Source organism: Rhinopithecus roxellana, chromosome 12 (assembly GCF_007565055.1).
Source record: "Rhinopithecus roxellana isolate Shanxi Qingling chromosome 12, ASM756505v1, whole genome shotgun sequence".
NCBI classification, from domain to species: Eukaryota; Metazoa; Chordata; class Mammalia; order Primates; family Cercopithecidae; genus Rhinopithecus; species Rhinopithecus roxellana.
Window position 1 is genome coordinate 105,674,433 of NC_044560.1, and position 14,627 is coordinate 105,689,059.

The 14,627-nt window shown below is 59.2% G+C and overlaps 2 protein-coding genes across 2 annotated transcripts in view; one reads left to right on the forward strand and one right to left on the reverse strand.

Annotated features, from left to right (window-relative positions):
* BHMG1 (basic helix-loop-helix and HMG-box containing 1) overlaps positions 1 to 9,538 on the forward strand; it is a 40,421-nt gene extending 30,883 nt beyond the window's left edge. The window contains exons 8-15 of the mRNA XM_010377563.2: positions 202 to 310; positions 1,732 to 1,832; positions 3,422 to 3,577; positions 3,958 to 4,034; positions 6,543 to 6,743; positions 6,815 to 7,059; positions 8,336 to 8,425; positions 8,969 to 9,538. Of these exons, the coding sequence (XP_010375865.1) occupies positions 202 to 310; positions 1,732 to 1,832; positions 3,422 to 3,577; positions 3,958 to 4,034; positions 6,543 to 6,743; positions 6,815 to 7,059; positions 8,336 to 8,425; positions 8,969 to 9,116 (1,127 nt within the window). The 3' untranslated portion in view covers positions 9,117 to 9,538. The remainder of the gene's footprint in view (positions 1 to 201; positions 311 to 1,731; positions 1,833 to 3,421; positions 3,578 to 3,957; positions 4,035 to 6,542; positions 6,744 to 6,814; positions 7,060 to 8,335; positions 8,426 to 8,968) is intronic.
* A 227-nt stretch (positions 9,539 to 9,765) lies between these two features.
* On the reverse strand, positions 9,766 to 14,562 carry SIX5 (SIX homeobox 5). The gene is made up of 3 exons (XM_030942835.1): positions 13,033 to 14,562; positions 11,337 to 12,142; positions 9,766 to 11,091 (listed from the first exon to the last, which is right to left on the reverse strand). Exons 1-3 carry the CDS (start codon positions 13,836 to 13,838, stop codon positions 10,481 to 10,483), a joined length of 2,223 nt encoding a protein of 740 aa, XP_030798695.1. The 5' UTR covers positions 13,839 to 14,562; the 3' UTR covers positions 9,766 to 10,480.
* Positions 14,563 to 14,627: the final 65 nt, after the last annotated feature.

Genomic DNA, 14,627 nt, shown 5'->3' on the forward strand with positions numbered 1-14,627 from the left:
TGTGGGATTCAAAAAACCCAGGGGTGATTTGGGGCACCCCTCTGCCTCACACCGATGCGATGCCCTGCATCCTGAGGTTTGGACTAGGATTGGGGAGTGAGAGGGTGTGTGGCAGAAGCTGGCACCCCTTTGTCCCCTGCGTCTGGGCTTCCTGGAATTTGGCCCAGTCCCCAGGCATGCTCACCCTGATCTGCCCCTTAGGCTGCTGGTGCCAGGGCAGTGTCCAGGATGACGTGCCTTTCCCTGCGCTCCTGGCCCAGGAAGATGTGGCGAGGATCCATTTTCTCAACAAGACCCAGCGCTATCCCAGGTAAGGGAGTCCCCAGGGCACTGACTGCGGTGCTGAGGGGTTTGGTCTGGTGTGGGTGATGGGTAGTGGGAAGAGAGGCCAAGTCGTGTCCTCTGCGGGTGCCCCTTGAGCACCAGTGGGGGCCCAGCTTTGTGCCTGCCACTGTGAGCTCACAGGAAAGCCTGACCTCCCATTTCCTGGACATGATCACAGCTTCCTCACCAGTCTCTCTGCCTCCTCTATCTCCCCTCCATCCCATCCTCATGTGACCACATGGCTTTTCCAACACAGAGACCTTGACCATGGAGGTAGTGGCTTAATGCCTTTCCTCAGTGCCTGCAGCATAGACTCCAATATCTTTTTTTTTTTTTTTTTTAAAGACAGGGTCTTACTCTGTCGCTCAGGCCGGAGAGCAGTAGCGCAATCATAGATCACTGCAGCCTCAACCTTCAGGGCTCAAGCAATCCTCCTGCCTCAGCTTCCTGAGTAGCTGGGACCACAGGCACACACCACCACACCCAGCTAATTTTTTTTATGTTTATTTTTTGTAGAAATGAGGTCCCCTTACGTTGCCTAGGCTGGTCTTGAACTCCTGGGCTCAAGCAATCCTCCCACCTCAGCCTCCCAAAGTGCTGGGATAACAGGTATGGGCCACTGCACCTGGCCCCGATATTTTACCTGGCCTGTGAGACCTTTAGTGGCCCCCAACTCACCTCGTCAGCCCTCTCTCCTGCCCTTCACTCATGACTCTTTTTGTTTTGTTTTGTTTTGTTTTTTTGTTTTGTTTTTGAGACAGAATCTTGCTCTGTCACCCAGGCTGGAGTGTAGTGACCGGATCTCAGCTCCACTGCAAGCTCCTCCTCCTGTCCTCCTCCTGGGACTACAGGCGCCCGCCACCTCGCCCGGCTAGTTTTTTGTATTTTTTAGTAGAGACGGGGTTTTACCGTGTTAGCCAGGATGGTCTCGATCTCCTGACCTCGTGATCCGCCCATCTTGGCCTCCCAAAGTGCTGGGGTTACAGGCTTGAGCCACCGCGCCCGGCCCACCCATGACTCTTACACTTCACACAGCCACACATTCACCATTCCCCAGAAGCCCTGCACCAGCCCCTCTGAGCTTCTCACATTCCCGTACTTCTTCCCGGGTAGCCTGCTTCCCTGTGCCCCTGGAAAACCACCCATCCCTCAGGCTGAGCCCACTGCCTTCCACTGGCTCATCCTCCAGTGCCCTCGGTCACAGCACTGCCCTGTCGTCTGCAGCGCCTGCTTACGGGCTGGGCTCTCCTCATGAGACTGTAAGCTCTCTGAGGATGGGAGCCTCAACTGACTGAACTTTACGCCCCCAGCACTCCCCCGGGGGCCAGTGCAGAGTGCCAAAGGGGCCCTATAGCAGTTTCCAGTCCGGGGCCTGTGTATCTGACTCTGAAACTCCACCTCTTGCAGGCAGAAGCTGGTGTTCTATGATTCCAGCGAGGATGTGGACAAAGGGTCCCTAGATGCTGACCCTTGGCTTCCTGCCTGGACCCCAGAGAACAGCCCCCAAGGTGACTGCAACTCTGTCTTTCCTTCTTGTAGGCTGGTGTGGGCCTTCCCATACTTTCAGTCTGAGGATTTCTATGGAAGAGGGTAGGCAGGAAAGGGAATGGAGATCCCCTAAGCACAGGGAAGGCAAATATGAAGTGTACCTGCCATCTCTCCACCACTGCTGCCATGGCAGACATTGCTAATCAATCACCACTCTTTCCTTGAGCCCAGACATTGCCTCAGAATCATTCTGGGTCTTTTTGGTTTGTTTGTTTTATTTTTTGAGATAGGATTTCACTCTGTCATCCAGGCTGGAGTGCAATGGTGCAATCTCAGCTCACTTCAACCTCTGTCTCCTGCCTCAGCCTCCCAAGTAGCTGGGATTACAGGTGCCCACCACCATGCCTGGCTAATTTCTGTATTTTTAGTAGAGATGGGGTTTCACCATGTTGGCCAGGCTGGTCTCATACTCCTGACCCAAGGTGATCCGCTCGCCTCAGCCTCCCAAAGTGCTGGGATTCCAGGCGTGAGCCGCCCTTCCGACCTCTTTTTGTGTTTTTGTTTTGTTTTTTCTTTTGAGACAAGTTCTCACCCTGAGGCTGGAGTGCAGTGGCACAATCACAGCTTACTGAGGCCTCCAGTTCCTGGACTCAAGGGATTGTCCTGCCTCAGCCTCTCAGAGAGCTGGGATTACAGGCACATGCCACTACTCCCGACCTCAGAATCCATTTTTTTTTTGAGACGGAGTTTTGCTCTTGTCACCCAGGCTGGAATGCAATGGCGCTATCTCGGCTCACTGCAACCTCTGCCTCCCGGGTTCAAGTGATTCTGCGTCAGCCTCTGAGTAGCTGGCATTATAGGTGTGCACCACCACACCTATATTTTTATATTTTTATATTTTTAGTAGATAGGATTTCACTATGTTGGCCAGGCTGGTCTTGAACTCCTGACCTCAAGTGATCCACCCGCCTCAGCCTCCCAAAGCGCTGGGATTACAGGCATGAGCCACCACACCTGACCTCAGAATCGTTCTTATTGTAGAGCTGCAGATAGTTACAATCAGCCTATGGGATTTTGTACATTATAATATTGATTTTGCTTTTTTTGGCCATCCCTGACATAATGCCAAACATCACTTCGCTTCATTTCTTCTTCTTCTTTTTTTTTTTTTTAATTTTGAGAAAGGGTCTCACTCTGTCACCCAGGCTGGAGTGCAGTGGCACGATCTCGGCTCACTGCAACCTCTGCTGCCAGGTTCAGGCGATTCTCCCGCTTCAGCCTCCTGAGTAACTGGGACTACAGGCACATGCCACTACCCCCAGCTAAGTTTTGTATTTTTTAGTAGAGACGGGGTTTCACCGTGTTAGCCAGGCTGGTCTTCAATTCCTGACCTCAAGTGATCTGCGTGCCTTGGCCTCCCAAAGTGCTGGGATTACAGGCGTGAGCCACCGTGGCCAGCTGCCTCTTCATTTCTCCAATCAAGAATTCAAAATGAGAAACTGAGATTCGCTTTCCGAAGCATCAGGCACTGTCTCTTCAACGCCAGCTGCTGTGCTGGGGCAGAGGGTGATCTCTGGCCACACCCCTGAGTCTGCTGTTTCCTTTCCAGGAAGCCCACTGTCCCTGGGGCCTCCCCAGATTGATGTCTGGAGTGGAACAGGCCACCCAAGTGAGATCCTCGGGCTCAGCCCTAGCCTTTTCAGCTCCCCAGGGAAACTGCTGCCAGACGAGATCTTGGAGGATGGCACAGAGTACCTGACCCAAGGTGAGGCCTGGGCCTGGCCCTGATGCTTAGTTCATTTGGGAAGCATACGGTGGCCAGGCCTGCATGGGGCCGTCCTGGGTGCCCAGGGTGAATCCTGCCCTGGCCCTGCCTCAAGGAGCCCACAGCCTAGTGGGGGAGCAGCCACAGGCTGGTGTGGTACGTGGGTGGCTTTAGAAGCCCATAGCATGACTTGGGCTCACTTTGTGTGTTGGAGGTGACCCAGGGGAGTGGGCTGTGAGCGGGATTTGGACACAGGGTGGGAGATCCTGAAGGAAAACACCAGAGACGGGGATTCCAGCTAGCAGGGACAGCGTGGCCGAAGCTTGGCGGTGTGGGAGAAGCATTTCTGCTCTGGCAGCCCCTCTGGTCTCCCTCCCTAGCAGCTTTCTTTGAAGAAGTGTGCTTAGATCTGGAGTCTTCACCTTCAGCCTGCACGCAGGAGGCTCCGCTGGAGAAGGTAGACATCCTCTGCCCCTCTGTCTACAGACACATCCATCCGTCTTTCCACACACGTCACTCACAGCTTCATTCACTCCTCCACTCCCTCACCCTTTCTTCAGCTGCCATCTACCCATCTGTCCTTCCACTCATGCTTCTCCTCATCCTTAAAAACCCCCCACCCTCTGTGCACCTGCCGGTGGCCACCAGATGCTGGCTCTGTGCTGGGCACGTGGAATGAATTGCACAAAAAGGATAAAAAGGATAAAAACTTCCAGGTACCCATAGAAAAAAAAAGCCAACTATTTAATTAAATTAATTAATGTATTTATTTGAGACTGAGTTTCCCTGTTGTTGCCCAGGCTGGGGTGCAGTGGCGTGATCTCGGCTCACTGCAACCTCCACCTCCCGGGTTCAAACAGTTCTGCCTCAGCTTCCTGAGTAGCTGGGATTACAGGCGCCTACCACCACACCCAGCTAATTTTTGTATTTTTAGTAGAGATGGGGTTTCACCATGTTGGCCAGGCTGGTCTCCAACTCCTGACTTCAAGTGATCTGCCCACCTCGGCCTCCCAGAGTGCTGGGATTACAGGTGTGAGCCACCGCACCCAGCTTCCCACATCATTTTACAACTATTCTACGAAGGAGGGTCTCCTGTGGCCCCATTTTACAGATGAGGAAACTGAAATCAAAAGACTAGGCTGGGCACAGTGGCTCACACCTGTAATCCCAGCACTTTGAGAGGCTGAGGCGGGTGGATCGCCTGAGGTCAGGCGTTCGAGACCAGCCTGGTCAACATGGGGAAACCCCATCTCTACTAAAAATAAAAAACTTGGCTGGGTGCGGTGGCTCAAGCCTGTAGTCCCAGCACTTTGGGAGGCCAAGACGGGCGAATTACGAGGTCAGAAGATCGAGACCATCCTGGCTAACACGGTGAAACCCCGTCTCTACTAAAAAAATACAAAAAACTAGCCGGGCGAGGTGGCGGGCGCCTGTAGTCCCAGCTACTCGCGAGGCTGAGGCAGGAGAATGGCGTGAACCCAGGAGGCAGAGCTTGCAGTGAGCCAAGATCCGGCCACTGCACTCCAGCCTGGGCCACAGAGTAAGACTCCGTCTCCAAAAACAAGAAAAAATACAAAAATTGTCCGGGTACAGTGGCTCACGCCTATAATCTCAGCATTTTGGGGGCCGAGGAGGGCAGATCACCTGAGGTCAGGAGTTGGAGACCAGTCTGGCCATCATGATGAAATACCATCTCTACTAAAAATACAAAATTAGCTGGGTGTGGTGGTACATGCCTGTAATCCCAGCTACTCAGGAGGTTGAGGCAGGAGAATCGCTTGAACCTGGGAGGCGGAGGTTGCAGTGAGCCGAGATGGCGCCATTGCACTGCAGCCTGGGCAACAAGAGCGAAACCCAGTCTAAAAAAAAAAGAAAAAAAAAAAATTAGCAGGGCGTGGCTGGGCGTGGTGGCTCATGCCTATAATTCCAGCACCTTGGGAGGCTGAGGTGGGCAGATCACCTGAGGTCAGGAGTTTGAGACTAGCCTGACCAATCTGATGAAACCCCATCTCTACTAAAAATACAAAAATTAGCTGGGCATGGTGGCGTGCACTTGGAACCCCAGCCATGCAGGAGGCCGAGGCAGGAGAATCGCTTGAACCTGGGAGGCAGAGGTTGCAGTGAACTGAGATCACGCCATTGCACTCCAGCCTGAGGGACAACAGCAAGACTCCATCTCAAAAAAAAGAAAGAGAGAAAGAGAAAGAGAGAGAGAAAGAGAGAAAGACAGGGTCTTGCTTTGTCGCCCAGGCTGGCTGGAGTGCAGTGTCACCATCATAGATCAGTGCCTTGAACTCCTGGGCTCAAATGACCCTCCCGCCGCAGGTTCCCAGGTAGCTGGGAATACAGGCATGTACCACCATGCCCAGCTGTTTTTTTTTTTTTTTTTTTTAACTTATTTTTAAATTTAACTTAATTTAATTTCTTTTTTTTTTTTTTTTTTGAGACAGTCTCACTGTGTTGCCCAGGCTAGAGGGCAGTGGTGCGATCTCAGCTCACGGCAGCCTCCGCCTCCTGGATTTAAGTGATTCTTGTGCCTCAGCCTCCAGAGTAGCTGGGACTACAGGCGCCCACCACCACACCTGGCGAATTTTTTAGTATTTTTAGACAGGGTTTCGCCCTGTTGGCCAGGCTGGTTTTGCATTCCTGACCTCAGGTGATTCGCCCACCTCAGCCTCCGAAAGTGTGGGGATTACAGGCATGAGCCACTGTGCCTGGCCTTTTTTTTTTCTTATTTTTTGCAGAACGAGGTCTCGCTCTGTTGCCCAGGCTGGTCTGTACCTCCTGGCCCCACCATCCTCCTGCCTCAGCCTCCCAGAGTGTTGGGGTTACAGGCGTGAGCCACCACACCCTGCCAATCTGAGCTGCTGCTAATGCTCATGTTATGTCCTAGAAAAGCAGTATTGGGGGGATGAAGGGGCACCACTTGTCTCCCCTCCCATCTTTCTCCCTCGTCATGCCCCAGGACACAGCCTCCAAGGCCCCCAAAGACCCTCCTGAGTCCCACAGCCTGCACCGGTCCTCAGTCTCGCTGGACCACTGCTACCTCTCGCTGAGCGGGAATAGCAAGGTGCCATCCAACTCTAGCTCCAGCTCCAGCTCTAGCTCCAGCTCTAGCTCCAGCTCGGAGGACAGCGACTCAGAGCCCCTGTGGAAGCAGCGAGAGGTGAGAGACACGGCCACACGCCAGGGCCGGCGGGGCCTCCTTCCTCTCTCACCACCCTCTCCCTCCCCTAGGATATGCAGGCCAACCCTGCGGGCATGCCAGGCTCCAGCGAAGAGGACGAAGACACCACATGGACCCCCACCCGGCCGACCTCACCCCTGCCAGCAGCCGAGAAAAAGGTCAGGAAGGGCCAAGCAGCCAAGGCCCCTGTGAAGCCCAAGGAGAAGAAGAAAGGCCCCTGCCCACCCCAGATGAAGAAGAAGTGTGTCAATGGCTTCATCATGTTCTGCAGGATGAACCGGAAGCAGTACATCCGGTGGGTAGGGGGTCCGTCTTTGGCCCTGGGGAAGGCCCTGGCTTTGTTCTCTGCCCGTAGCCTGGCCATGCCGCTCCTCACAGCTGTCTGACACTTTCTCCCCATCCCAGACCCTACAAACTCTTCCTGGACCACCATTCTTCCCCAGAATTGAACCCGGCCCCATCGTATTGGACAGGATCCATCCATCGTCAGTGCTGAAATCCAATTCAGACTTTAGACTTCAGAAAAAAGGACTTTTTTTGGGTGGGGGGGGATGGAATCTCACTCTATCGCCCAGGCTGTAGTGCAGTGGCACAATCACGGCTCACTGCAATGTCTGCCTCACGGGCTCAAATCACTGCAACCTCTGCCTACCTAGATTCTCCTGCCTCAGCCTCCTGAGTAGCTGGGATTACAGGCGTGCCACCACTCCCGGCTAATGTTTGTATTTTTAGTAGAGACAAGGTTTCACCATGTTGGCCAGGCTGGTCTCAAACGCCTCACCTGCGTTTCTGGTAGCGAGACTTTGTTCAAAAAAAAAAAATAGGCCAGGCACAGTGGCTCATGCCTGTAATCCCAGCACTTTTCGGAGGCTGAGGTGGGCGGATCATCTGAGGCCAGGAGTTCAAAACCTGCAAGTGATCTACCTCCCTTGGCCTCTCAAATTGCTGGGATTACAGGTGTGAGCCTCAGGCCCAGCAAGAAAAGGAAATGAATTGACTTATATAACCTAGAAAACAAGGGCAGGTATAGACTGCCTTGAGATGTAGTTGGTTTCAGGGCTCACACAGGCTGTCTGGAATCTTTGTCCTTTTCGCTCAGTTCCGCTGTCTTCTGTGCTGGCTTCATTCTCTAGCAGGCAGGGTCACCCCAGGAGGCGCAGGCTCGGGTCCTGTCCCCCACCCAAGCGACCCTGGGGGGAGCAGAGGTCTCTGAGGTTTTAAGCAAAGTCCTTGGGACTGACTTTGGTAGATCTCGTGCCAATCCTGAACCAGTCACTGTCAGGCCTGGAACCAGGGGATGGGGAGGTCACCCCAAGCCACAGAGAAGAGCTCGTTCCTTTACAGGAAGATCCAGATGTGGGGGCCAGGAGCGGTGGCCACAGGTCCCCTGCACTCTCCTGGGATGCCGGATGCCCCCTTGTGAACAGCCACTGAGTCCAGCTCCCTCTGCATCCTCAGCTCCAGAGGGTGGTCTTTGAGGCCTTGTAGACCCACAAGTCTAGGAAGGGTCTGAGTTCTCAGTCAGGGTGTCCTGCAGGCCTCTCCTTACCTCATCCTTCTTCCTGTCCCAGATCCTGTCCTGGAACCGCTTCTACAGCTGCCACCAAGGAGCTGGCCCAGCTGTGGCGGGTGATGACCCAGCAGGAGCGGAGGCCATACTGGTGAGAGGCCCCGGCCCCGAGGTGTGGGTGGGGGGTGGAAGGGTCCCCCTGCCCCGGAACCTGCTCTGTCTCTGGAGCCCTGGGTGTCATGGCATGGGGGACTGGGCGGAGGAATTTACGTGTTGTCCCTTCTTATGAAACCCTTGGGAGTGACACAGGTGTAGGGGTGCCCCACCACAACTAAGCTGGGGAACAGCTGAGCCCGGACAAGGACCCCCAGCCCCAATTCCTTTGCGTCTCTGCCACATGAGTTTCTTGGGGTGTGGTCTGATTTTCCTGTCACTTAGCCACCTCGACTCCCCCGAACCCTGTCCCCTCCACTTTCAAGGAGCTGCCACCTGCCCTGGCTCCTGACTTTGAACACATCCCAGAGCCCTTGGCTGAGTCCCATTTTACAGACCAGGACTTGCTGGCCCCAAGGCTCGCCCAGTAGAGTCTAAAACGGTGGCCCAGGCCACTGCGGGGGCCACAGGATTGGGGGTGGGACAGGGATGCCCGGGAGGCGAGTGAGGAAGCTGGGCCGTCCTGCCGCCGTCTCCCCAGCACCAAGGCTCGCAGGTTCAGCCGCCAGCACAACCGCATCGTGAAGCAGGATGGCTCCAGCAGCGAGGCTGAGGATTGGGAGACGCCCAAGCCCTTCTACCAGCTGCTGGCCGAGAAGGCCTTGCCGCTGCCCCCGCACATCCAGTGAGAAGGGGCGGCCCCCTCACCTCGCTCCCCTCACCCCTCATGGCAACCACAGCTCTTGCTGGAAGCCAGGACCCATCAGTGAACTTGTCCCTCCTGGGCCTCCAGCCCCTGAGAATGCAGGTCCCATGGGACTGGGGAGGGGGGCACTGATTGGCCCCAACTGCTGAGCACGTTTGCCTGGAGCACCAGTCGCCCGCAGCTGCCTCGATTCTCCCCCAGGCTTAGGAAGGAAACCCAAAATGAAATGTGGCGTGTTGGAAGGTGAAGTTTACCCACACCTCTCCCCTTCCCGTCCCCACCCGAGCCACACAGTTGCAACCCTGTTCATGCTCACCTCACCCTACTTCTCCCTCTCCTGTTCTATTTTTAGACTATTTATTGTTTTAAATAAAATAAAGCAAGTGGAACCTTTGTTACCAGCAAGAGAAACAAGGGCAGGCCCTCCCGCGTTCCCTGCTGCCCCACTGGGGTGCTCCTTCCACCCTCATCTGGAGGCCTGTGGCTTGCACGAGGCCTCATTGCCACCCCTTCCCAGCCACCCTGTGCATCTGAACGCAAACCCCTCTTCCCCCCCGGGAGGCAGCAATGGGAAGGCCGGGTGTGTTCAGTGCTCCTTTGGACAGCCCCTGGAAGGCACCCCACACCCCTGGTGGTGGTGTAGTCCGGTAACTTTATTTTAATTGAAAATGGAGGCATAACATGTCCTAGAAAAATAAAGATTTAGAATACAAAGGAGACACAGTGGCAGGGCTGCCCCCAGGGATGAGGGAATCTTTGGTCTGGGCCAGATAATGAGGACAAGGGCTTGAGTCCAGGAGAGCTGGTGGGGGAAGACCCCCACCTCCCCACAGCTGCCCCCTCCCGCCCCCAGCAGGAAATGCCACGCTGGGGAGGGTCTCCAGTCTTGGGGGGCGCAGGGCTGCCTGTCCTCCACTTTTGGATTCCAGACAGTTGTGACAACACCAGCTATCAGCAGAGCTATTAATAGTGTTTCAGGGAGTGACAGGGAGAGGGCTCTGGGGGCTGGAAGTCCGGCCCTGGGGCAGGGTGTTCCACTCACAGCTAGTACCAAGTGGAGGGGGCAGGGCCCCTGAGTCAGGAGCCTGGGTCCCCCATGTATATGGCAGGGCACAGCATGGGGAGGGCTGTAACAGAGAAGCTTCCCATCCAGACGAGAAGGGAGACCTGGACAGGAGGCAGCCAGGGACGTGACCCTGGGCACCACCAGGGCTTGGAGAGGCCACCCGGGCAGAAGGATGTGGTGGCTGGGGTCTTCAGCAACCGTGTTTCTGGGGCCCCCTCCTCCCACTCCTGTCCCTGTGTCTTCAGCACCATTGTTGGGAGAGGCCACAGGGCCGCACTGGGTCACAGTTCCAAGGGCTCCTCCACAGGCACCGACTGGAGCTGGGTCAGAACCTTGGCCTCAGCTTCTAACCCCTCGTCAACTTCACCCCCTGCAGTAGCCCCCAGGAGCAGCCCCTCGGGGTCGGGGTCCGGCAGCCTCAGCACGGTGTGGGGGGCCTGTGTCCCCAGCCCCTTTTCTGCTTCCAGCAGCCCCTCTGTTCCTGTGCTTAGTTCCAGCCCTGCTGGCCAGACAGGCACAGCCGCGGGTGACAGCATCAGCCCCTCCGGTGGGGGCGCTGGGAAGTTGGGAAGGAGGCCAGTGGAGTCAGGGGAGAAGGGCAGGCTGGTGCTGGAGGTGGTGGCAGCGGCGGGGGGTGGCTGCTGCGCAGAGAGGGTGCCTAGGGTGTGAGCCTCTGGGAGAGCAGGGCTGGGGGCCACCGGGAGGCCTCCCTCGGGCACGGAGATGGCTGTCTCTGGCTTCAGGGGCAGGGCCAGGCCAGGAGCTGGCGGCAGGACCTGGGAGACGAGCATGCTGGTGGGAAAAGTGGCAGTGAGGATGATCTTGCCCTGCTGCACGGCCACACCCGTCACGATGGGGCTGCCAGACACAGGGTTGGCCAGGAGGAAGTTTCCTGTGGGGAGAGAGGGACCGAGCGCAGGTGAGAGCCAGGAGAGCCCGCCAAGCCAAGCAGAGGTAGAGACTGTGCGGCTGGAGGACGGGCAGAAGGAGCCTTCCAGTGGGCCTTGTCCTCGGGGCACTGAGACTCGCCAGGGATGAGATGCCCCCCGGGAGCCCACTGACAGCTCCTCCCTCTGAGATGACTGCACCCCCTCCCCTGGCTCTCACCCAGGCCTGAGGGAGGGAGATCGGGAGTACCTGGGGCAGTGGCCGAAGGCAGTTGCAGGGCGGTCACGCCCACCCCAGAGTTGATGAGGTGCACGTTGGCAGGGCCTGCTGCAGCTGCCACTTTCACAGGGCTGCCTGGCCCGGCTGCCAACAGCTGCAGGGGCCCCACAGCCTGAGGCAGGGTCACCACCTGCGAGGTGGGCACTACCTGGGGTAGGTTCAATAGCGGGGAGGTGGGGCTCAGGCCTGCGGGGTACCCTGGGGGTGGGGAGAGTGGTACCACTTGTGGGGCAGCCACAGCAGGCACTGGCCCGGGGGGAAGAGGAAAGGTGGCAGCTGGCGGGGGGCCAGGCACCACTTGGGCCAGGGGCCCTGGGACCTCCTCTCCAGGGGCTGATCCTGGAGCAGCCACCTGGGCCCCTTTGGTCTCAGGGGCCTCTGGCTGAGCCTCCTCCAGCCGTACCTCCCCTGTCTGAGGGTCCAGGACCAGGGAGGTCTTGGCCTCGCTGGCCCCCTGAGGGCTGGGCTGCGGTGGAGGGGCACCCCCGCCCCCAGTGAGCAGCAGCGGGCCCAGGCTGGAGGCCTCGCCCAGAGCTAGGCCGTTGATGATGACAGGGCCCCCGTTGAGGAGCACTGCTGGGGAGCTGCTAGCCGCCAGGAAGCTGCCGTTCACCAGGATGGAGGAGGAGGCCGGACACGGCGCAGGAGGGCTGGTCCCTGCCAGGAATATGGAGCCCTGGGCAGCGGCCTCGGCGGACACTGCGGCCACCCCTCTCTCCAGGTTCTCAGGACTTCGGCTGGACTCGTCCTCAGTCGTGGGATTCCCATCAGACTCGCTGGCAGGAGAAATGGCTGTCAGCTGGGGTCCCTTAGCCTGTGGGGCCTCCCACAGAGCCAGCCGGCTGCTCCCCCCACTTTCCTGGCCCAAGTTTCGGTGGGTCATTCCAGGGGTTATGAAGCCTCTCTGAGACCACCCCAAACCCCGGGGCCTTTTGCAAGTCCTGCATGGACACCACTGCAGAGAAGCGCTGGGGAGGGAAGAGGCCCTTGCTCTCCCCCGCCTCAGCCTCGGGTCCCCAGAGGCTGAGCTCCCAGGTTGCCCTAAAAGTTCCTTGGTTGGGTATAAAGGGCGAGTGCCCTGGAGAGAGGGAGCAGCAGCCGCCAGCACAGTTCCCGGTGCCCTCCCCGCGGGGCGTCAGAGAAGGGAGAGGCCGGCGCTCAGGGTGGGAGGGGAAGGGCTTGGGTTACAGGGAAACCGGAGCTGGGGAAGGTTCACGTTTCACAACAAAGGCAGACGATGAACCACGCCGTCGGGACTCGGAGGGGGTGTGGGGGCGGGTGGGTAAGAGTAACGGTCAGTGAAGAAAGGCGGCTGGGAGGCAGCCCCTGCGCGGGCTGGGGGTGGCCACAGGCCCCTGCCCCCTTTCCGCAGCCCCTCTAGTGCCCCCCGCGGTGTGGTTCCCCAACACCGATGGGATTGGGGCAGGAGCTCCGAGTGGAGCCGCTGGAAGAGGAGACGCGCTGGGCAGTGATGCCGGGGAGAGGGCCCGGGCGGGTGTCTGTCCCGTCCACGCTTAGTCCCCGCGCCCCGCGGGCTCCCGGGGTTGTGAGCGGGAGGTGTCCAAGGACCTCGGCACGCCGGCCCCAGTAATAGGCACGGGGAAGGAGGGCTGGTGGACGGCATGTCCCCAGGAGAGGGGGACTTGCGCCGCCCGAGGCCCCTCACCTCTTGCAGGGCGCGCCGCCTCCGGCCCCGGTCCGGTCGCGCTGTCGCCGGTTCTTGAACCAGTTGCTGACCTGCGTGAGCGAGAGGCCGGTGAGCGTGGCCAGGCGGCGCTTCTCGTCCGGCGTGGGGTAGCGGTTGCCGCGGTAGCAGGCCTTGAGCGCGGCGCGGGAGCGCTCCTTGAAGCAGTAGACTGTCTCCTCGCCGTCCCAGATGGTCTTGGGCAGCGGAAACTTCTTGCGCAGTCGATACTTGTCCACTGCGCCCAGCGCGCGGCCGCGGGCCCGCTCGGCCTCATGGTAGCGCGCGCGCAGGTAGAGGTCCTGCAGGAAGGCGTGGTGGGCGGCGGGGAAGGGGCGGCTCTCGAGTAGCCGGTAGAGCTCGGCGTACTCGCCCCGCTGGAAGGCCACCAGGGCCCGCGCGCGCAGCACCGGGTCGCTGCCACGTAGGCGCTCGGCCGGGGGCAGTGCGCCCAGGAAGCGGCTCAAGCGGCCGGCGTGGCCCGCCTGGAGCAGTGCCTCGCAGACGCACGCCACCTGCTCGGGCGAGAAGCGGAGGCCCGTGGGCGGTTCGGCAGCGGCCTCGGGGGGCGACCCGGGGACGCCCGGGGATTCCGGGCCCTCCGCTCCCGCAGCCGCTTCGCCCGCCCCGGCCCCGGCCGCCGCCGCCGCCTCACCCTCGGCCGCCTGCAAAGTCTGCAAGAGCTGGCGCGCTTCCTCCTCCTCCTCTTCGGTCGCCGCCGCCGCCGCCGCCACCGCCTCCCCCCCGGCCGCCGGCCCCGCGCTGGGCTCCGCAGGCAAGGTAGCCATGTTTTGCAACTTTGGGAAGTTCCTCCCTCCTTCTCTTCCTCCCTTGGGCTTTCCCCAGCGCCCTCCCCCGCCTGTCCCCCCTTTTCGCCCCCACTCCCCGCTGTTCTCGATATTCTCCCTGGCCGACCCTGCGCCCTACGCCGGGAAGGCGAGACCCGGGTCTCTGTCCCCGTGTGTGTGTCCGTTCCCCTCCCGTCTGTCGGTGATTCTCCCTTTGTTTTCCCTCCGCCTCTGGCCGCGCTTTCTGCCTCCCCCCAGCGTGTGCTTCTAGCTCAGGGCCTCAGTTTCCCCATCGGGACAACGCAGAAGGTAACGGGCCGTCCAGCAGGGCTAAGGGCGCGAAGCCTCCGCCCCGAGACTGAGCTTCTGCACGCCTCCGTCTCCAGGGTCCTCTGCAGGCCCCCACATTCCCCATCTCGGCCTGCGCTCCGCCCCTCGGAATTCCCGGCTCCGCAGGGGGGGCGGGTCTGGCCGGGAGGAGGGGCGGGGAACGGGCTAGAAAGTTTGCAGCAACTTTTCTCGAGCTTGCGTCCCCGGAGCTGATGCGCGTGGCGTGCGCAGGCGCAGTGGAAGGAGGATGGCCGCGCGCTGCCAGCCCATCCCCCCTCTTCTCGACGCTCGGTGGCACAGCTGGGCCACAGCTGGGCCGGGGCGGTGCCTCCGGGTGGCCCACTCGCCCTCCTATTGGCCGGACGCCAAAGCCCCGCCCTGTGGCTTTTCCTCCCCCAACCCTGATTCGTCCGCTTCGCATCCCGCTAGCTCCTCCCAGACCTTCGGCCGCCTCCACTC